The sequence below is a fragment of the Solea senegalensis genome, linkage group LG13, assembly GCF_019176455.1.
Source record: "Solea senegalensis isolate Sse05_10M linkage group LG13, IFAPA_SoseM_1, whole genome shotgun sequence".
Lineage (NCBI taxonomy): Eukaryota > Metazoa > Chordata > Actinopteri > Pleuronectiformes > Soleidae > Solea > Solea senegalensis.
The window spans coordinates 14,433,763-14,456,402 of record NC_058033.1 but is presented as its reverse complement, the minus strand read 5'-3'; the positions used below and the strand labels follow the sequence as shown (position 1 = coordinate 14,456,402).

Below are 22,640 nucleotides of genomic sequence, written 5' to 3'. Positions count from 1 at the left end.
AACTAATGAATGAATTAGTTAAATCAACACAATTTAATAATTTTGCCAAAATGCTCTCTGTGTATTGGGACACAGTAAAACAGATGAACCACTTTTGATATACCCAATTAAAAACAGAATAAAGAGAACCTCTGACTTTCTACAGCTTGTTCTCAGTTTTATTTTGCTGTAATACAGGAGTAATTGTTAGAAGTTATTCTTCATTTCATCATTTATCAGTTTAGAGTCACATTCAGAACATAATTGTTAATCCAGCTCTGTCTATATGGCAAATCCTTTGTGTGGCCGTGTTCACATGATGAGCCTTTTCAGTCTCAAGACTTAGAGTAATTCAGGATTTTTTACTGTGGTGAAGTCATTTCACATCCATGTCATGTACATGATTTTTGGTTGTTTCTTTCCAATAAACTATTACTAAACTATTACTAAAAAAGAAACCTGTTGGCACAAATGTTGCTGAAATCACAGCCACTGCACTGCTTGAAGGTTTCAGTTCCCTTTTCTTTATTATTATTTTTTTTACAACACATCCAATCACAAACATGAGTTTGCTTTTGCCATACATAAACCATGTTATCTAATTAAAGCAAATAAAAAAAATATCCATCAATTAAAACAAAATGACTCAAGCCCGGACTACACTAATGCAATGAAAAACAACAACAACATGCATTAGTACAATACTTTTCACAAAATTACTATTGCATGATTCTGGCTTAATGTAAGTTTGATATTATGTTATTTGAAGGTGAATGAGTGGTTCACAGCTGCCTCCATATGTGATATCAGTATCAAATAAGGGTTACAATCAGATTACAGTAATAGTAAAAGGATTTATTCTCTAAAGGCCAATTAAAGAAATTATTCCAATCGTGCTGATGATGACTTTTAATTGTTGAGGTTACAATAACAATTGATTGAACGCCTCTCACAGCTTTATTATTACTGAGTCTACCCCAACATTTGTGAATCTGTTCAGCCCAAGAAAGTCACACAGCCCTGTTTTCAAAAGGACTTTTTAATTAAGATTTTCACATAGGTAGCCATTATAAATAGATTCATGGGATGAACCAGTCCTATGTCTCTGAGTCCTTATGAGTTACCCCAGGGGGGGTCAATTATGCACTTGTTGTTTGTGTAAATTAACCAGAGAAAAAGGCCTAGGCTGTTGTAAGCAGACTATGAAAAACGTCAGTATCTGAATCTTAGATTCATCTGACTCAGGTGTCTAACTGCAAGGGCAGCAGGCTGAGTATTAACAAACTGGATTAGCAGCCTTAACAAAGGTGAGTGATCAGAACAGAGGACACACTTAATGGCTTTCATCGCATTATCGACACAGATGAATCAATCCTCTTAATCCTATTCCTCTTGCTGGCAAGCAGAAGAGAAGCAGGGAGAAAGTAGCATCATGGGGAGTTTATTGTGAAGTGTGTGTGCATGATATGAAGCATTATAATGTCTGCATGTATTTTATTTACCTTAGCAAATGAAGGAGGAAGTGACTCCACTCCATTAGGCAATCAGTATTGTCAATCTTTATTTATATTATTTCATAATCCTGTTGCAGAGCAGAGCATTGTGCATCATGGCTCTCTACGGTGTATTCGTGGAACAAATACAACAATGTAATACTTTATCATTCATGTAAAAATAAAAATAAGAAATAATAAAAATTAAAGAATAAATTAATGGGTGGTGTGTCATGTATCGTACAAACAGCCGATATGGGTTTACATTAGCTAATGTAGGTATCTTTATTATACACTATTATACACATTATACAGAATGTGTTTAACAGAGAAGGTACTGGTTAAGCACATGAAATTTGAAAGGGCAGGATGGAGGAGAACTCTTTCCCGATTCTGTGAGATTCATAGAAATCTGTTTCATGTCTCCTTCTGCAAAATTAAATGGTCTTTCATTGATAACCCTCTCTGTGTAAAAATGATTCACAGGTGTGTTCATCACGTGTGCTTTTAAGCAGTGGCTGGAGCTGCTGCTCCAGGATCGCCCTCCTCCACCTGGTTTGTAAGCAGGAAGAACTTCAGCAGGGGGTTGAGGTACTCCATGACGGTGTCTTTCACGCTTTTCTCCAGGAGGTACCCTTCTGTCTCGATTTCTGTGTTTTCCTTCCCTGCCACTGCCTCCATGGCGGTCTGCAGGAACCGCAAGCTGACCAGCACAGAAGCCTTGAAGGAGAGGGAGGCGTGAGGGTGTTAGACAGAGAGCAGCAGTCATAGCAGGAACCATTCACGAGGACTAGCAAACAAAAGCGGTGATCAGAAGATACTGCATGAATAAATAATCAAGGGGTTAAATGAGGTGAGATGAAATTTTTTAACAACAAGAATGATTGTGCAAGTGGGGCTTGCGTTATGGTGACCGCCATCTTGCTGTGCCATGTTTCTACAGCAGCCGAAACAAAGAATAATGGCAACCTTTCTGGTATGCCGAGACTACCGTAGTTCCTTGACACGATTGGAAAAGGGAGGGGGAACTCGGTTCGTTGCAATCTTCAGTCTCACCATAAAATGTCACTAATCTAATTGTTACTCCCTGGACCTTTAAAACTCTGGTGCATAACTTTTAATATTGACAAACGTCCGTTAGATTCAAACCATTGTCAAATGAGTTCACACAATTCTGAATATGCTGTGTTCATCAGTATAGTGCTGTTTGGATCTCCTGACGCCTGGCAACAATCTCACACTGAACACAGCAAGTGATTTCTTTAAAGCAAAACGACTGCAGTATTACTAAAAGCCACCAAGCACCACTATGCTTGGTGGTATTGCCTGACAGAGTCTTTTTGTGTTCATGAAGCCCAAACAGAGGCAGAACAAAAAACAACAACCAATCACCAAAAGTTACATACTACAGCTTTAAATATATATACAATCTCTTAAAAGGTTGCCATGAAGTCATAGTGCCTTCCTTGAATGTAAGACGCTAAACTCACTGGATGACTCTGGTTTATAACTCTCTTCTTGGCTTGGTTCCTGCTTATTTACACACTTGTAATCAGAGAACAAAAAGCCATTATGCTTTACATTCCAATGACATTTTGTACCTCTCCCCGTGTTCGGACCGGAATGGGAAAAAAGCTTTCAGTTTCTCTGCCCCCCCTGCTTGGATTACCCTCCAAACTAAACTAAAATGATCGACATTTATTTCACTTTTATCTTAAAAGGCCGACAATGGGAATCCATTGCACAGTGCCTGTGTTCTTAAGTTGTTTCTGAAACCATAACTCCTGCTCTTAATTTGTCTATTTACTTGCACTTTTATATTTCAATGTTTGTTTTGTAACTGTTATCTCCCTGTTTTTATTAACTATGACATGTGCTGCTGCCTTTCCTGGCCAGGTCACCCTTGTGAAAGAGGTCTTGATCTCAATGATCTCTTTTATCTGTTAAAATAAAGGTTAACTAAATAAATAAATAAATGAATAAATGAATAAATAAATAGTGGGACCACTGTGATTCCTCTCATAGTTTACCTGTAAGATAAAAACTGACAGGACTCCAGCTCCAATGGTGTTCATCAGACCCATATAGTAGTGGACCAGTGCTTCTCTGCAGCCTCGGAGGTAGATGTTGAGCTCCTCCGTCTGGTAGTCATAGTTATAGTGAGCAGAGTTGTTGGTGAGTTGATACTGGATACATGGCCGTGGGGAGCTGGGGTTGCAGCAGCTGAATGGGACGCCATCTACCAAGTATCGACCATCCACGTTGCTCTTGATGCGGCTAAGGAAACAGGATATATATATCTGATATAGATTTTACTGCATCAGGATTTGCTTTTATTCCATTGATAGTCACTAATGTTTAATTCACCCCACATATTTTCCCTATACTTACTCTTTCACCTCCTTTGAGCTGAAATCCAGGTAGCGGTTGCTGATCCACTGGACCTCAAACCAGTCCCTGAAGTCGTTGTTACCACAACACTGAAACTCCATCTGCAGGTGATCAATATTCTGTTTCTGGAAGCAGCGGCCCGGTGTGTCTGTGTCCTTGTAGAAGCGGATGCCGTTCCTCAGGCCAGCCTTCAGAGAGGTCTCCAGCGTGCCCTTCATGGCGTAGCTCATGATGACAGCCAGAAGCATGAGGACAGTGAAGAAACAGGAGACGGCAAAGAAGGGCTTCAGGAAGTTCTTCCAGCGAGGGAATCGCCCGGCGTCCAGTGCATCCTGACAGATCTTTGAAGCAAAGTAGTTGATTCCCAAGGAGGCCAGGCCAACTATCATCAGGGTGTTGGGTACAATATGTATGTCAGTGTTTTCCATCACCTGAAAATAAGTCACACAGGAATCTAATCAATATATTTTATTGTTTGGGAAGGAAAAATATTTAGATTTTCATTCTGAAAAGGCTGGAAATACTTTTCTTTTCTTTAGCTTCTTCAATGGAAATATAGGGTTTTATTTACATCACTATATACTTCAGACTGATTGTACAATCATTTACATAAAGTCAAAACCCTGTACGTTTGAATATTTGAACCGTCAAATATGCTTTATTGATTTCTTTTGAATTAGTTTTTTAAGTTTACAGTCAGTCACATATACTCTTATATTAGTCTGTTGGAAATCCAATTTGTTAGGCCTTAAATGTGTTGTTTACATATGACATATTACACATACATATTTGTTACATGTAACATATTACACGTTACATGTAATAAAAACACAAAAACAATGTAACAACATTCACTAAAAATAATAAAATCTCAATATTCTTTTATGATATTCCCATTTTTGGTAACACAACACATTAGTTGGATTATGAGTATTTAATGGGAGCTCTAAGGCGTTTATAAGTTCTTCTTTTGTAACTTGTTATGATATTTTCTTGACCCAACATCCTCTTAAATGTATTTGCTTTCCCTTATTTATGCAGCAGATTTTTCTGCAAGCCTGAACTCAGGGAAGCCACAGACTAGATGACATTTACAGTTGTTTATTTTGGTGCATACATGTATGGGTATGTGCATGTGTTTGGGTGAAAGTGTGTAAACACTCATTTAGAAACCTTCTTGGCACAAAAACTGTTAAAAAAACAAAAAAAAAGTCCATGACAACATCCAAATAAGCTAAAAACCTTGTTGTAAATGAGTTGTGATGACTTCAGCCTTCAAACATGTGGATCAAGTTGAGGATGATTAAGACCGACAGATCCTGCTTTGTTAAATGATGACTCAGGATCCAAAGTGGGACACGGTCGTAGGTGCCCTTTGCACGGCGGCCATTTTAACAGGCCACAGTAGGAAAATCACAGGTGTAAATAATGAAATGAAGGATGGTCGAGGTCCATTTGGTTTGTTGTCCCACTTTGTTAATGTGAGCAGTAACACCTGTGCTTTCCTTGCTAAAACATGTCAAAATGGCTGCCGTGCAAAGGCTAGCCTCAGGTAATACGTGTATCCCTTAACTAATATCAGAATAAATGTGTTATTTTCAAGACACATTCTCATTTTCTTTGAAAGTAAATTTGGTGTTGTACAGTTGTTTTCATGTAATAGTATAGTATAGTATAGTATAGTATGGTACAGTATAATGTAGTATAGTACAGTATAGAATAGTATAGTATAGTATAGTGTAGTGTATTGTAGTGTATTGTAGTGTAGTATAGTATAGTATAGTATACTATGGTATGGTATGGTAAGGTATAGTATAGTATAGTATAGTGTAATATAGTGTAGTATAGTATAGTGTAGTAGTATAGCCATTTTACAATTTAACAGTAATTTGAACATTACAATTTCATGGTAATTCAAATGTTACAGCAAAACTTTGGAGGAATAATAAACCAGTATAGTATGGTACAGTATAGTATGGTACAGTACAGTATAGAGTAAGTTATACTGTGATGTCAGCCATGTCAAAATATAACAGTTCTTTGAGACATTCTAATTTCATAATTCAAATGTTAAAACAGCAAATAACAACAAAGCTTTGGGGGAATAAACTAAGCTTCAAAGTTCTAATATTAAAATACATTTTAAAAAAGTACCTCTCCTCTTCTGTGGAGCTCAATCTTAAGGATGCACCCCAAGGTGAAGGTCATGGCCCCGGCCACTGTGGCACACCAGGAGAGGAGCCACAGTCCCTGGGCCAGTTTCACCCTTTTCTGAAAGGGGAACTTCATCTTCATCACCACCATGGTTGCAGCGAGGTCCTTGGAGTCTCACCAGGGGAAGAGGGGAAGAGGATAGACAAGGCAACGAGGGACGGTGCTGTGATTTGTCTGCGAGAGAGCAGCAGAGGTGGGGTAAGCAGAGACGGAGATGACAAGAATGAAATACAACTAAGAATGTGGGAAAAAAACTACGAGCAAAAAACTCCTAAAACACAATACCCCTGGCATCTCAGACTAAACAACTGTGAGCATTAAACTTCACCTTATTTGTCGTCCAAGAAAGTGTCGAAAAAATGTCCCCGGTATCTCCACCGACCACTGTGTACCGCCCAGTGTGCCACACAGTGGATTTGGCACACTGGATTTGGCAAAACCTGAATGCGGGCAGTGTCTTACCTCTAATACCTACCTATCCTATTAAACTGGCCTGTGAATCCAGGCCATTGTCAGCTCAGCACCCATCAGTCATGAGGAGGGACACAGATGACAAACCAAATCGATCCTGACAAGGAGATATTTTTACATTGCATTTGCTGTGCACAGGAACACACCTCCTCGTTGAATGTATACTCTGATTCATGTAAATATTGAAGGGAGGAGGAGGGGATTAAATGCAGACCTTTTGAGGAGTTTGTGTTAAATGTAGTGGCAGAAGTTTTTATACCCAGGAGGACAATGTTGTCTTTCTTTCTTACAATTATATTTAATTTCAACATTGTTTTGGGTCATTTCTTTCTACATTTTCAGTTTCATATTCATTTTTTTATTCATTCATACAACTAGAACATCTAAGAAACCAAGATTTTCATTGCATTGACAATTTGCTTATCTCTGCATAGGACCACTGTGTCCTGAACTCCTTAACTAAACTGAAATAAATGGCATTATATTAAATGTGGTTGCCACTGGTCACTGGCATTTTATTTCTCTGTTCTTAGTTACTATATACACACACACACACACACTATTTCAAAATGAATGTGCCCTGTCCATTGACAAAGTGTATATAATAGACTGTGTAATGTGGCTAAACTGAAACAGTGGACTTTTGTCTCCCCGTTGTCTTTATTAGATGTTTATATGGACACATTACATTTACACAAGCGAGGAGCGCTGCTTCATGTATGAGCACTCGCATTTTAGCAGGTTGATGTCAACAGAGGGAAACACTGATAACCAGAGGAAATACAGCACAACATGTTTACAGATACAAATATTGTAATAAAAGCTACTACATTGCATATTGTTATTCAGCAGTGACACCAGGGTTTGCACCCACATAAATCATTGTATTACAAACCATGTCTTTTAACGCTTTCTGTATGTTTCTGGCTAAATTGCATTATTGTCTTGACTACATACATAAGAAGTTATATGAGTTCATAATGTTGGTAACACGGCATATTAGGGAACACATATTCACCATTAACTAGGTGCTTACTAACTATACTATATATAAGTAGCATACTATAGCCCTTAATTAGTAATTATTAAGCACGTATTAACACCTTATTCTACCTCTATTACGACATGAATTAAGATTTTCCCTAAATAAGGTGTTAATATGTGCTTAATATTTACTAATAAAGGGCTAGTATGCTACCTATATGCATGTCAGTAAGCACCTAGTTAATGGTGACTATGTGTTCCCTAATATAAAGTGTTACCATAATGTTTTGTCCAATAAAGCAAAACAACAATCTACTAAGTACTAAGTTTTCTAAGGAGAGGAAAGAACAATAAATATACTCAAGAAAACTACACATTTACATTTTAAGCTTTTAAGCTACAGACAAAAACTGTTTGTTTACATATTAAATACATACATCACTTGGGCCTCTTGCCTCTAGTGACACAAATAACTTTTTGAGGGAAGTGAGAATGGTTAAACATGTTCATTTTTGAGGAAGCCTCGTATTCTGACCGGAAAAGTTGGAATGCAAAGTTCGAAAGATCGATTTATTCTATGATTTTCGCTCACAACGTCAAAGCTCTGTTCGCTCCCCTTTCAACACCTCATCTCTTATTCCTCCCGTCCAGCCATGCGCCGCAGCCCCGCTCTGAACTTTCCCCTCGCTCAGCTGTGACTCACAGATGAAATGGTTGAGCATCTGCTCGGCCGACCGCAGGCCCACCAGGCCGCTCTCCATCGCACTCCCAATACCTGCCCCCATGTCGCTGCTTGTTCTCCAGTGATGAATGATCTCATCGTCCAAGTCCTCCATGACCTCGTGGCTTGGGTGGTGGTGGAGGTCCATCATGGCCTCTGTACCTCTCAGCTCTTTCAGCACGTGACGGTGTGGAAGTTCCTCCAGGCTGGCCGATCGGATCAGGATTGAAGAGCAAAGGGCTGGACTTGAGGTGATCCTGTAACTGCTCTCCACTGTCATGGCCTCAGACAGGTTTGTGAAGCCAGGTGGGCAAGTATTGGTCTGCAGAGCCGGTAAAATCTCACTGTGGATCGTGAACTGGAGGTGAGGTATCTGAGGTGTTCGTGCAGAAGAGTGCAGTCTGAACATTTCCTCACCTCCTGACTCACTGTCTCCGTCCATGTCTCCCTCCTGGTGTCTCCACACTTGATTTCTGCCCAGTCCAGTCAGTATAAACCGTGGGATCTCTTCTCCCATCTCTGACCAGTCAGACTCCTCTTCCTCCTCTGGAACTGAACCCAAAGATTGCTCCTGCCCGCTGGCTTTAGCTATGTCCATGAACTGAGTGGGAGGAGGAGTGATGGGGAGAACCACCTGATTAATGGCACCATCTGACTGAAAATGGATGTTAGTGTTGTGCAGTGCTGACGTTGCCTAAAAAAGGAATGATTCTTAAATTATGAAGAGAATAAATAGATTTTTGTAAGAATGAAATAGAAATTAGAATACATTCATAAACACTCATTCCGAACTGTCTTTTAAACCAGCCTTAGATGTGATACAAGCTTGCTCTCATCAGAAGGAAAACCTCATTCAAAGTCACTTCACAAAAGGATGATTTAATAAAATCTACATCTGCTTAAGTAAACAATATCAAGAATAAGTTTTTTTGCTGCTTTATCTTGGCATTAAACAACCTTTTCCTCCTGGAAAAGATGAAGTGAGATGAAGTGGAAATATTTTTGAAATATTGTAGAGTTAATGCAGGTGGATGGTGGATGCTGTATGAATGGTCTTTTCTTGTGTCTTGTACAATCCCACTTCATTTTATACCATTTCACAAAGAATGATTCATTTGATTGACCTTTATTTGTCTAGTCTAGTCTTTCAGAGGTGTTTTTTCTGCCCGTACTTCTAAGGGAGGTAAAGGTCTTACATTGAAGTGAGTTCCTGTCTCCACATTGTCGGTAAATTTAGCATCAGCGAGCTGCTCCGTCAGTGCCGAAATACGCCGGTTCAACCTCTCCCGTTCTCCTTCCATACTCTGAGCCTGACACAAAAACAATAACAGGAAATTCACAAACTTTCAGCAACGTTTGTATGTCGTATGTTTTTCTTTTATTAAAATAACTTTAATCCAACATAATATTGTCTCTGACATAAACCCATATTTGTTTATATTCATGTTTTAAATATGTCTTTATTGCTCATCTCACCATGGAATGGATATTTTTCTGAAGCAGATCATTGGTCTGCTCTGTCGAGGAGCAGCTGTCGTGGAGTCTAACAAAAGACAAGGACAAAGAGAGAGAGACAAGAATAGTAGTCAGCAACAGTGTTGTATATTATTATTATTGTTGTATATGTGTGTGAATAACATTTGATTTGCAGTTGAAATGCCACCGTTTACCTCTTGAACCTCTCAGTGAGGTTGCTGAGCTCCATGCGTGTCTTCTGAAGCTCTGCCTCCAAAAGCCTCTGGTTGTTCATGAATTCCTCTCCGGAACACTCCGTCCTCACTGCCGTCCTCAGTGAGCTTTGATGCAGACCGTCGTCCTTGTCCTGTGATTTCCTGTCAGGACAGATCCACAAAAAAGACAAAGTGAAATAATAATGACCACAAGCTTTAGGTACGACAGTCTCAAAGTTTTTGCCAAAGATTCTTTGATCTTTGACATTGATAAAGCGTTGGATGTGAAAAGCACACAGATCTATACTGTCTATGTGCGCATACTCACGTGATTCTACCCAGCTCATCTGGCTTTTCCTGTATTGAAGAAAACAGAACGACTGAGAAAATCATATTTATAGAATGATGCACAACAATCTAAGCTCTGTCTCTCTGATTATCATTAGTCTGGTCATGATGACTAATCTATTGTTATGTAATGACCAATCAATGGTCCATGGTGGGATGTACACTGGTGTTTAAATCAATAGGAAAACAAATGAGTGGAACATCCTGATTGTGTAAGCTGTTCATCAAGCACGTAATACTATTGATCTGCCAGTCATTTTTTAATGAGCACATAGATACTGGAAATTCAAATATTGTCATACTTTATATGACGATGACGAGTCCAGAAAACTTGTCTGTTCCTCATCGCGGTTCCTAGGGTTGCTGGGTAAATCTGCTTTGTTGGTATGAGATTCTGACTTCCTGTGTGAAGGTGGACTGCGAGCAGAAGGTCCCTTTAAATGAGTGTGGAGGTCATCATGGTTGACATGTGATTCAGGATGATGTCCTTGGTGATGGCAAACCTCATCTTCATGGTGGTGCAGATGAGATTCACTGTTGTTGTCTCTATGGTGATGCGGATGAGATTCACTGGGGTAGTTGCCATGGTGATGTGGATGAGATTTATTGTTGTGATTGCCATGGTGATGCAAATAGGATTCATTGTGGTGGTCACCATGGAGCTGTGGATGAGATTCTTTGGAATGGTGGCTATGGTGATGCGAATCACTGCGGTGGTTGTCATGGAGATGGGGATGAGATTCTTTGGAATGGTCGCTATGGTGATGCAAATGCGAGTCACCGTGGTGGTTGTCATGGTGATGCAGGTGAGATCGATTGTGTTCAACCTCATGGAAATACCAATGTGATTGCGTGTGGTGGTCTCCATGGTGATGCTGATGGCCAGAACTGCAGTGGTCTCCGTGGTGATGCTCATGTGTTTCCCTGTGGTGGTCTCCATGGTGATGCTCCCCTGTGGTGGTCTCCATGGTGATGCTCATGTGTTTCCCTGTGTTGGTCTCCATGGAAATGCTCTGGTGTTTCCCTGTGGTGGTCCCCATGGTGATGCTTATACATTTCCCTGTGGTGGTCTCCATGTTGATGGTGATGGCCTGAACTGTGATGGTCTCCATGGTGATGCTGAGTAAATTCATTGTGGTGGTTTCCATGGTGATGCTGATGAGATTCACTATCACCATGGTGATAATGATGAGCTTCACTGTGGTGGTCTCCTGGGTGATGCTGATTGATGTGGTGATGGTGATGGTGATGTGGTGGGCTGTGATGATTACCATGGTCACTGGATGAGCTATGATGCCTGTGGTGATTTGATGTAGTAGGACACTCAGTTTTTGGGTGGCTGCTTTGGTGGTAGTAACCTGAACCATGAAGATGGTGATGTGATGGAGTGGTGTGACCTTCACAATTATGGGGTGAACTTTGGTCTCCATGGGTGTAATGAAAAGTGGTACTTTGTTCTTCTCCATGGTGAAGAGCATGGCCATGTTGGTCACTATGGTGATGGTGACGAGAAGGTCCACGGTGGTTTCCATGGTGATGACAGTGCTGTCCGTGGTGGCGAGTTGGGCTGAAGTGGCATCCATAACAACGGTCTCCATTATGATGGTGACGGGATGGGCTATGGTAGACGCTATTGTGTTTATATTGGTTACCATGGTGATTGGTGGGGCTATGGTGCCCACCATGATGTCCTTGTCGATGCAGATGATCTGTGCCGTCTTGGTCTCTGTGGTGATTCTGATTGTTCAGGCAGTTGCAGTCTTCACAATGATGACGACGGTGGTGATGACGAGAGGTGTGATTGCCCTGGTGACGGTGGTAGCCCTTATTGGAAGGCGTGTGGTTGTGATGCTGAGGACTTTGAGCTCTTTTCAAACAGCTTATGTCAGTGCAACTCTTGGGCCTGGGGTACATGTGAGTGGGCGAGTCTCCAGAATGGTGACTGCGGCTGTGGTGGAAGGATTTCGATTTGGAGAGTTGAGTAGAGTGTTGCTTGCCGGTATGAGAGTGTTCACTGGAGCTAACCGAGTCTGCGCTGGTGGGCCGGCTCTTCTGTTGTCCATGTTTGTTAGTGCTGCTGTCCATCTTACTGGACTTAACGGAAGCCTGCCGTGGACTGCAGGGTCTTTGAGCATCTGTGACCCCAAGAGTAGTGAGTCTCATCGGGCTGAGCACCTGCCGAGTGATTTCATTGAGGAAAGCAGAGAACTTCATTTTCTCCTTCATTAAATTCTTTTGGGCTTCACTTTTCCTCCTTTCTTGTTCATTTTCATCACAGTTTTCATGTTCCTCTCCGTCTTTAGGTCTACTGAGAGCCTCCATGGACTTGGATTTCCGGACATTTCCATCACTTCTGGATCCTCTTCTAATCTTCTGTGTTTTGTTAGCAGTGTCCTGAGTCGGGCTGCGTGAGGACTTGCCTTTCTCCCTTTTCCCTTTGACTGAGCGTCTGCTCACACGTTTTTTATCAATCAGAGGAGCCGTGTCGTCTTCTCTGTCAAAGTATCCGTGTTTTCCTGTGATGTCCGTGCAGGACTGTGAATGCCGAGGCTTCTTGTGTGCAGCTCTAGCCCAGCAGTCGCTGCTGGTGTCAGAGGAGAAGCTGGAGGAGGAAGAGGAGGAAGAGAAGGAGGAACAAGAGGAGGAAGACGAAGAGAAGGAAGACGGCGAGGACGAAGAGGAACCAGCTGAGGAAGTCAGAGAGATTTCCGGAAGAGAAGCGCGGTGGAGATGTGGCTTGTGATGGTCGTGATGAGACTGACAGTGATGACGTCCATGGTCTTCGTTCAAAATGCTGCCATCTGCCTTTGAACGGGTGCTATTTCAGAAAGAAACCAAAGATAAATAAGAACAGAATGTTCACATCTCTTTGTCTATTGCAAGTCAAACATGTATTTTACTAAATATGTGTGCATGTGATCAGAAGCAGAACGTTTGACAGACTTACTCTTGGCTGTAGTCGTCATCTGACTGATACAGCTTTTGCCGGTACTGGTCCTGGTTTTGGTGCTGGTGCGGCACCGTCTTTCCATGCTTGTAGTTTTTCTCTTGACGGTCACACATGTCAGAATTATGACCTTTGATGCTTGAGAGTGGTCATGAAAAACTGGCAAGATATAGATCCATGGGAAAATATTTTTATAAGTGTGTTACATACTGAATATCATGCTTCTACTATATATATATATATTATATTTAAAGCTGAAGTAAGGAAAAAATGATGATGAAAATATATGATTAATACTTCTTAATTGAACTATTTACATGGTTTCTGATCAGATTTATGTGTATAATTTCTGTCCGGTAGTATAGTATGATTAAAATAATACATAGATATAAATAAATAAACAATCACAGAGGCCATTTCTAACATTTATATGTGAACACGTCAAAACCAAGCAAATCTTCGTACTCACGTTCTCATGAAGTCCCAGGAATGACTGATGAATGAGGAGATTACTGTTGCCTCTTTTTTCTTATCTGAAACGCAACTAAGTCTCCGCATCTGTGAACATTCACACTCACACATCAATATATATACTCCTGTGCCATCCAATGACAGAGGAGCCAGTGGTTGCATGCGACCACTTTGAACTAACTTAACCCTTTTTGCAAACCGTCACATACACAGGGACATACAGGGTGTGATACATGTATTTCAAATACATATTTCCTTTGAGACTTCGATTTATAATAATATGGACAGCTTATTTAGTTTAATCTAGTTTTACTTTGATCTGGGTTTAAGACACTGGGAGATCCTGTCCTTAAGTGACATAGATGGTATCTCCATTAGTTTGTTACTTCAGAAGGAAAGCTTGTTCAGATCTGTTAGACATAGCAATGTTTCTCCAGGATCAGTTGGACAGATATGGCATTCTCCATTGATACAAGATGATGCATTTGAAATACATTCAGTCTGGCTACGTGGACGAGAAGAGACGATCAGGAGACTGCTGAAAATATGGGAGTCACTTGCAGGTTGGAGGTTTTTCGGGTTCTCGATAAATCGGAAAGAAAATGACTCCGAAAAACAGAAGGGGAAAAAAATTTAGCACGAAATATAAAAAAATATTCAAAAAAACAAACCAAAAAAGTAATTACACAGAAAAAAGTTTTTTTTTTTCAAATGAATGGAATGCACTTCCATAGGATGGTAATAGGATGTTACATTTGCAGCTGTACTGAGATGAAACGCACCTTTAGTGTGCAAGTACCATTAAAAATTACCTTGAAAACTTTGAATTTGGAAAGTAAATAACAATACTTAAGGCTAACCTAACATTTATCTGGGCAAAGGGTTATTTTGGGATGTCTCTAACACTGTATCACTGTTTGCTTTCTTAAGCTGCGGCCATAAAAAAAAAATACAAATACATATATGTATAAAAGAATCAGCGCTTCAACAATTATCTCAAAGGTGATTTTTCCACTTGTCGTGTGGATCACTGTCGTGTGTGAAGTGGAGAGGTACAGAGAAATCACAGTCCGCATGTTAACTACAAAGTGGCAAGTTATTGACCAGGATGTCCCTATTATGTCAATGCAATGGGCAATGTAATAACTCAGAGCCACTGAGAAATAATTGAACTCCAATAGAGTGACACAAGCACTTGCACTCCAATAGACACCGCGGTGTTCTGCTAAACCAATCATGACAACCATTTCTTTAGAACAAGAACACACAACACAGTCCTCATGACTGCTGTGTGCACTGTACAAGCACCTGATCTGTAAACTGATGTCCCCCGGCAGCTTTCCCATCATCAATGTAATGTGACTCAGATCCACTGACAATCAATGGGAAATCTGCTACACTGCTGTAACCGCTGTTGTGGGTAATTGGGGGGGTTATTATGAGGATTCTCAAGGACGACATGTGACAGTGTTACGTCACTCTGCGTCCACATCGTCATAGGTTTTTGTTTTTTTTACAACAGCCACTTCATTAGGTACATCTGTTCAACATATCTACACAGATATCCCCATGGCATGCACTCAGTCATGTAGACATCGTCAATACAACCTGCTGAAGTTCACAAGCATCACACCGAGCATCACAATGTGGACGAAAAGGTGATTTAAGGGACTCTGAATGTGGCATGATTGTTGGCGACGGAGAGGCTGCTCTCAGTTTTTCAGAAACTGCAGAGCTACTGGAATTTTCACACGTGACCTTCTCACAGAGAACTGTCCAGAAAGAGAAAAGATCCTGTGAGTGGCAGTTCTCTACATGAAAATGCATTTTGTGAGATAAGAGACTATACTGACACCGAGTGGCCTTTGCAGTGATTTGCTCTCTCTAAATGCTTGAGTCTGCATCTTCATACTCAAATTATAAAATAAAATCAATGTAATCACCATAAATACTTCTCACATTAGTCTTTACACACATGGGTATAGCGCAGAAAGTAACCTGGCAACTGCAGCCTTTACGAGCCACTGATGTAACAGCCTGTCCTCACAATACAACGCACTGCTGGAGATGTCCTGGGCTGGATGTACCACCAGGGGGGAGTCATGTGCAAATATTCACCGTTAACCTATAGAGCAGGTCTGACTGCTCTGTCTCTCTAATCTTGGGTAAAGTTCACTGTGCTCATCACCAGGCTTGTGTGTCTATTATCCACATTCCTCTGACTCATAAACAACTGGACATGAAACGATTTTTTTTCAAGAGTCTGTTATTTATCATTGGTGCAGAAGCTGTTTAAATAAACAATGTGACTGCAATGAAAGCTTTCTTTATGCAATTAGGAATGTCATTTCATTAAACAAGAGCTCAAAAACAGCAACAAAAACCAATGCAATCCTGTGACGACAATGTTTGTTATTCACAAAAAAACAAACATAAGAGACCGAGGCAATCGCTAAGTCTCTAATGGAGTTAATATTTTCAATAATGTAGTGAAGCCGAGCTTGAATGAGGACGAATTAAGCTTTGCTATTACCTAGGACCCAGTGAAATAAGATACAGACGGTACATTTTATTTAAAATTAATTACAAGCAGCCCCTAGATCTCTTTGGGAGATTCAGAAAAAATATTCATAAATAAATTCCATTTTCTTTTCTTTTAGGAAACACATTTTGCTTCCTCCCAGCATATGTTTAACCTACTGTTCTCCATTATCCATCCCCACAAAAAGATAACTTAATATTATAAACCTTATGCTGCACTGTACATTCCAGAAATCCTTCCGTTTTTCCATTCTGCCTCTGAATTCATGATGTAACACTAATATTAACATACTGAAATTCTTGATCATTTCCATTTAATAAGACAGCAACAACAATGTGACACACAGTATGTATGGAAAGTTTAAAAGCAACGCACCCAGAAATAACGCACACACCCAGGATTAGTTGTGTATTAGTTGTATGAGGGCGATTTGATTCCAGTTCAGCAGGCCACTTCTCTACAAGAAGAACTGCACACAAGGCCACTCAATTTGCAGAGTCAGTTTGTAACCGTGTCAACGTAACTGGACGTTTCATAGCTGAATATATACATTCTGACATTTCGACCAGCAGAGGATGTTCTTTCAACATCGATAGTGTTTAATTAATTTTGACTTAAGAAGGGTTGGTGACAAATGTTTACTGGTATCGTAAATATAAATACTCTGTCAATAGTTATTTGAAGCAACAATAACGAAGCCTTTTAGGCTTCAGACTTTGCTGGGATCACAGGAAACCTTTTGAATGTTGTAATGATCTGAAGGGACACGGGCGTGTTTCTTATGCCTGATAAATATGAATGGAGTCTTAAGAGGCACAGCGTCTCTTTCCATTCAAGTCAGGTAAACAGCGCTCTCTACTGGGCTTAACCATGTAGTGGAAAGTCCCAAGGTAACACCGCAGGAAAAGAGGGAATCGATACTCGTCATCAGTTTTTCCCCACACGGATGTTGGGGTTAAGGAGAGGATCTAAATTTGGGTCTGATCCAGCTGTGGCACGTCCAAGTTTGGCCATGATGATTATCAACGTGAAGAATCCGAGAACTCCGACCAGAAGCAGCATGAAGACCCGCTGTTTCCAGGACAGAGAAGACCGCTTCCCACCTGTGCGATTCCTGGAATTGTTCAGAAGTAGAATAAAATAATAAATAAATCGAGCATCGCAAAACCTTTTCATGACAGCAGATACTTTTGAGTCATATTTTTGAAATACTGACTTGAGAATTTGAGCAAACCAACTCAACGCTGGTCGCCGCCGGTACTTGTCGTCGTCAAAGTCGATCTGTGTGACAGAGCTGTGACCGCTATCCCGTGTGTCATAGAGCTTTCTAGGGGATGATGCTTGAGAAGAAAAGAAAAAAAAAAACAGACTAAGAAGTTGCTTCCTAATCAAAGAACTGGACTCGGATGGCTTTCGATTGCTTTACCTGATTGTAATGTGACTGTGTCAGAGGTGGTGGCAGTAGTAAAGTTGATCACAGCATGGTCCTGCTTGCTCGGATCCCCATTTTTACGATGACCTCCGAGGTCTTCCTGTGCTGCAGGTGAGATCGAGTTTGGTGGTGCACTGAAGCCGGTGCTGTACGAGTGACTGGGGTAAATGTTACTTTGTTCTTGTGCTATGGAAACAAAAAGATTCAACAATTCAATCTTTAGAACATAAACTGTATCAACAGCTACAAAACAACTTCATAAAATATGCACATATTAAAATATACAAAAAAAAAGCATACCCTCAAATGTTGACCAGTCAGTATAATCAGTGACATCATTAGCTGTGGTTTCCTCAAGGACTCCAATGGGCTCTTCAATCTGTCAGTCACACATGACATTTTTATTCATGTGTGAACATTACATCTGTACAATTTGATTTGTATAAACAACCCGAGTAGAGCTGAAACAATTAATCGATTATTAATCGATTACTAAATTAATTTTTTAAACTATTTTGATAATCGGTAATCGGTTTGAAGTTTTTTTTCATGATTAAACAAGATTTCTGATTGTTTCAGCTTCTTAAATGTGTGTATTGTCTTTGCTCTGGATAACAAACAAATCATTAAAAGTCAATCATTCTGGTTTGTTGACAAAACGAGGCATCATTTCCGGGTTGGACGAACACCGATTAACATTTTTAAAAGGTTTTATGATATTTTATGGACCAAACGATTAATCGAGAAAATAATCAACAGATTAATCGATTATGCAAATAATCGTTAGTTGCAGCTCTAAACCAGAGTGAACCATTCTGAATGTCACTTTATGTTTTCAGGAAGACGATCTATACTGTGTCCTCACAGAAAACCAACACTAATTTTTCCAGGCAAATCACTGGCATCAGGCTACAGAAAATCATGCAAAACCCATGTAGCGAGATTCTTCCAACATCCAAAAGTCAGACTGCCTATTAAATTCTGGAAATATGTGTGAGACTTGATTAAAGCTGTTGGTCACACTGTTGCTGGTTGGTTGTTGACTGCTGATTAGCTTTAGTATAGGCGAGTATACAGTACAAAATATCCAGCAACATGAAGAGAATGCGGAATGGAACACAAAAAAAAAAATCGCTTTGCATTCGAATTGAACACACCATACTGGTTGTGAGACTACACCCCAAGGGATTCAGCTATAAAAGGCTCTTACCAGTGGCAACCCTAACCCAGCTCTAGCCCAGTTAACAGACGACAGCTGGTCTTTCAGCGCATCGGCGATTGGACTGGCCAGGTTAGAGGGGGGGAACACTGGTCCCTGACAGCCTGGACACTGGTATCCTGCTGGAGCCGTATGAAGGGGCAGCCGAGATGCCAAGTTATTGAGACAGGACCAGTGGAACACATCTATGGACGGAGAAGTAATTTGCATCACAGAGACAGGAATAAATATGCATGAAGTGCTTATTACAAATAGACCGCTGGTAATCTTACCGTAGCAGACCAGTCTGACAGTGTCTTGAGTATTTAGTGGAGTATTACAAAGAGTACAGTTGGGGTTGTAATCGCTGTCCTGGAGCCATTGCAGATACGACTGCACGATACACTGAATGGTAACAAGGGAAAATACAACATTTGAACATTTTGATGAAAGTTTTGCACAAACACACACAGTGTGATACTTATTCACCCACTGACCTTGTTGTGGTTGGAGACGAGGCAATGCTCGCACACATTTACACGGTGTTCAAAGCAGAATAAATTGGTCACCTTTCTCTTCGGGCACTTGCACAGACCCATAGCCACCTGTGTTGTTTGAATGACGAAGGCAAGTTTGTGATGAAGGTATGCAACAATAACAATGCCTGTCATTGTGTGAATTAGAGTTTGGAACTGCACTCCTGTTTATTGTTAGTAGTTAGAATGTTTGCACTGCATCAATTTATCTTGAGGCCAATCTTGTCTAGTTTATACACTTGAGCAACTCTTTCAGTCATTGTTTTCTCCTGACAGCCTGAAATTTGGCAAACACAACATATATTTGCCTCTGACAACGTACTCATCCTGTGCATGAAAATATGTAGATAGGCATCACTTGTGGGGTCTACGTGGGACATCTGCCATTACACACACATACACACCGCTATGTTTCCATTCCATTCATTAGGAAAGCCTAAACAAAATGTTATCCCTAAGCCCTAAACTTAACCAGTCCCTCTGGAATGAGCGTCTGCTCTTCTCATTAGAACCAGGTTTTGGTCTCAATGAGGACTATTGATCCTGACAAGGTAGAAAAGGTCCTAAATAACAAGAACACACACATCCCAAGGCTATTAGTCCAGAAGGGGTCAGCATTAACGCAAGAATCTGCCACATAACGGTAACACAACCAGTAAACAGCATTCCAAATGTGACAGTACACTTAGTTGAATGTTTAATTATGCTGTAATGAAAAGAAAGGCATTTTCGTACTTATTTACTGATCGATGCCTAATGGTTGTCATGTTGCAAGCAGTAAACCCTAAACCTATACTGATCACTATTAAATAATAGGCAATTTTCAAAGACATTTCATTAATTGATGAATATCGACAGGCTTTACAGTTATGCATGTCATTTAACTGTCTTCTACTGTGTTTATCAGTGGTACCAAGCTGCTCCTGCTATGCACATTGATAGCAGACGTGATTTTAATATCTTTAACTGTACTTAACCGTGTAGTTTTCCCCGAAAAACTCAAGTTAGACATTTCATGAGGTCGTGGCTCTGACTTAATAATTCAGCAACACCAACTTAATATGCACCTTGTTTACGGCTAACAGTTCACTGAGCTAACATTAGCTGCTAGCTCAGCTAGAAGTTGTCAGCTGAAATGACGTTGGCGAGCTAATCAAGCTAGCTGCAAGAGCTGAGGAAGTGCCGTCGCAAAAGCGAAGTAACTCCGCATTACCTGTCACGCAGACTTTAATCGAGTCCTGTTATTTCAAGTCCTGTTGTACGACTGTCATTTACGTTTCCTTGTCTGACTCCAAGATAAGGCGGATCCACGAGCTGTCATCGGCAAAGTTGTCTGCAGCTAGCTGCTTCCTTCCTTCTTCTGTTTATGTGCCACGTCTCTTCCGCTTCGTGTCCTTCTGTGACAAGTCCTTCTGCGAATTCTCTACTCGGTCGCCACCTTCTGGGCCGGAGTGAGTATGTCGGTGTTTGGTCGAATTGGGATCCGAACCGGTCACCTTCTTGCTGTGTGGTAAGAAGGCTAGCCACTGTCCAACCATGTAAAAAATAAATGAATAAAAATGTAAAATATTAAAGGAGTAGCTAAGAATTGTGCCTTCAAGTTTTTTTCCCTCTTTGTCTATGCTGAACCATATGCACCTCCTGATGACAGATTAAGGCTGTATTATGATAAAAGTGAGTAAAGTGTATGACAATTAAGGGAACATGTAACTGTAATTATGTTGTTGGTATGAAATTATTTATAAAATATAATGTATTTATATTTATTTTTATTATTCCCCCCCTTTGTGAAACACATATTGCTTCCTTCTGTGCAGGAGACTCGACTCTTTAAAATTGTGCTTAACTGCAACCATACTGTTTGACCCTGATATGTGAATTAAAATTGTTATGTTCTATCTCTTGTGTCACATCACACTTATCCTTGATAGTTGATTATTCACATAAAATGTTCAATTCAGCATGTATTGTTCACATCACATCTTGTCTTCGCATTCTAGAATTTAAGACCCAACATAGTACAATTAGCTACTAGAGTAATTTATTTTGATACAATGTAATTATGCCACAGCAACACAACATTTAAAAAGAACCAAATACACAGTATAGATTATATTTATATATATATCATTTATGAGCATCTATTAGACGCCATATGTAGGTTGAAGAATATGCCTATATAAAAATGTTTGCACCATCAAAGATTGGCATCAAAGCAGTGAAAATGTCAAGTGCAGCAAAGTAAACCTCTCTGTTGTGTTGGCCTCTTGCCTTTTTGATGTCACGTTGCAGTAAGTGTGTTTACTCAGCAGATGGCGCACAAACTAATGAGACATCAAAAGCATTTTAGCTCTTTATCAAAAATACAGAGTGCTGGTTTAATTATTCAGCAAATGCCCTAGAAGCAGGTAAATATGGTTAACCTTTCAACAGCAGAAGAGCGCCTCAAATATAGTCACCGTTTATTTATCATTGACAACATTTGTATGTGTGAATATTTTAAGGAGATATCAGTGAATAATGGAGGAGCATATGATCATGAGCATTTGATTTAATGTGGCAGCTTTGTTAAAAGTAGTACAAGACAGAGGAGAACAGATGTTATGAAGGAGTAATGTAGTTTTTCTTGCACTTTTAATTAGCAGATCACTGGAATGACTTGATGGCTGCAAATGTGTCTTCATTTTGATCTGATGACGTCGTGTTAATGAGCAATTTGAAGGACTCGGAGAGAGTGTCTGCTAAAAATGTCATAAATGAAAATGGCAGGAAAAGAGACAGAAAGAGACATTTAATGTGGGAAATGGCAGTCATAAAAACCCTGCCATGCGTGACAGACATCAACTTAACATAGTGTTACAGTGATTTACAAAGTAAGGACTCCACAGCTTGTGCATGGCAGCCACTCCAGCCCTGCAGATTTTTTAAAAAACAAAAAAAATGCATATTAATGACAACAGTGTGTCCATGATGCTCTCTGCATGCATAATAACACTGTTTTTGGCATTATTGTATGCATGTCTGCTTGTGTGTGTGCAAATGGCCATGAATGTATTTGAGAATGAGGGTACAATTGTCTCCCATCACAGTTCACTGCACATGTGAATTGCCTGTAGTGGGAAGTCAGTGAATCAAAAATGAAAAGAAGTAGCAGTTTCAGTCCAAGTGCGGGGGGCGGGGGGGAGTGGAGATGAGCATCTGTAAAATCTGACGCAATGATAAGTTGTTTAATGCAGCGAGTGA

At 40.2% G+C, this 22,640-nt stretch overlaps 4 protein-coding genes across 4 annotated transcripts; all 4 read right to left on the bottom strand.

Annotated features, from left to right (window-relative positions):
• Positions 1-487: 487 nt before the first annotated feature.
• Positions 488-6,564, bottom strand: rom1a (retinal outer segment membrane protein 1a). Its single transcript, XM_044041265.1, has 5 exons — positions 6,406-6,564; positions 6,018-6,251; positions 3,864-4,294; positions 3,503-3,749; positions 488-2,192 (listed from the first exon to the last, which is right to left on the bottom strand). Exons 2-5 carry the CDS (start codon positions 6,165-6,167, stop codon positions 1,980-1,982), a joined length of 1,041 nt encoding a protein of 346 aa, XP_043897200.1. The 5' UTR covers positions 6,168-6,251; positions 6,406-6,564; the 3' UTR covers positions 488-1,979.
• Positions 6,565-7,792: 1,228 nt separating this feature from the next.
• Positions 7,793-11,215, bottom strand: si:dkey-273o13.3. The gene is made up of 6 exons (XM_044041284.1): positions 10,574-11,215; positions 10,252-10,280; positions 9,924-10,085; positions 9,730-9,796; positions 9,450-9,563; positions 7,793-8,947 (listed from the first exon to the last, which is right to left on the bottom strand). Exons 3-6 carry the CDS (start codon positions 10,001-10,003, stop codon positions 8,129-8,131), a joined length of 1,080 nt encoding a protein of 359 aa, XP_043897219.1. The 5' UTR covers positions 10,004-10,085; positions 10,252-10,280; positions 10,574-11,215; the 3' UTR covers positions 7,793-8,128.
• Positions 11,216-11,222: 7 nt separating this feature from the next.
• LOC122779163 (filaggrin-like) lies at positions 11,223-13,810 on the bottom strand (the record flags this gene model as incomplete). The annotated part of the gene is made up of 3 exons (XM_044041283.1): positions 13,688-13,810; positions 13,219-13,377; positions 11,223-13,089 (listed from the first exon to the last, which is right to left on the bottom strand). Coding segments are annotated over exons 2-3 (1,983 nt in total), but the record flags the coding sequence as incomplete, so codon positions are not given.
• Positions 13,811-16,238: 2,428 nt separating this feature from the next.
• Positions 16,239-20,781, bottom strand: zfpl1 (zinc finger protein-like 1). Its single transcript, XM_044043070.1, has 8 exons — positions 20,611-20,781; positions 19,359-19,466; positions 19,155-19,266; positions 18,874-19,067; positions 17,964-18,042; positions 17,658-17,849; positions 17,448-17,571; positions 16,239-17,345 (listed from the first exon to the last, which is right to left on the bottom strand). The coding sequence occupies exons 2-8, from the start codon at positions 19,458-19,460 to the stop codon at positions 17,159-17,161; spliced, it is 990 nt and encodes a 329-aa protein (XP_043899005.1). The 5' UTR covers positions 19,461-19,466; positions 20,611-20,781; the 3' UTR covers positions 16,239-17,158.
• Positions 20,782-22,640: the final 1,859 nt, after the last annotated feature.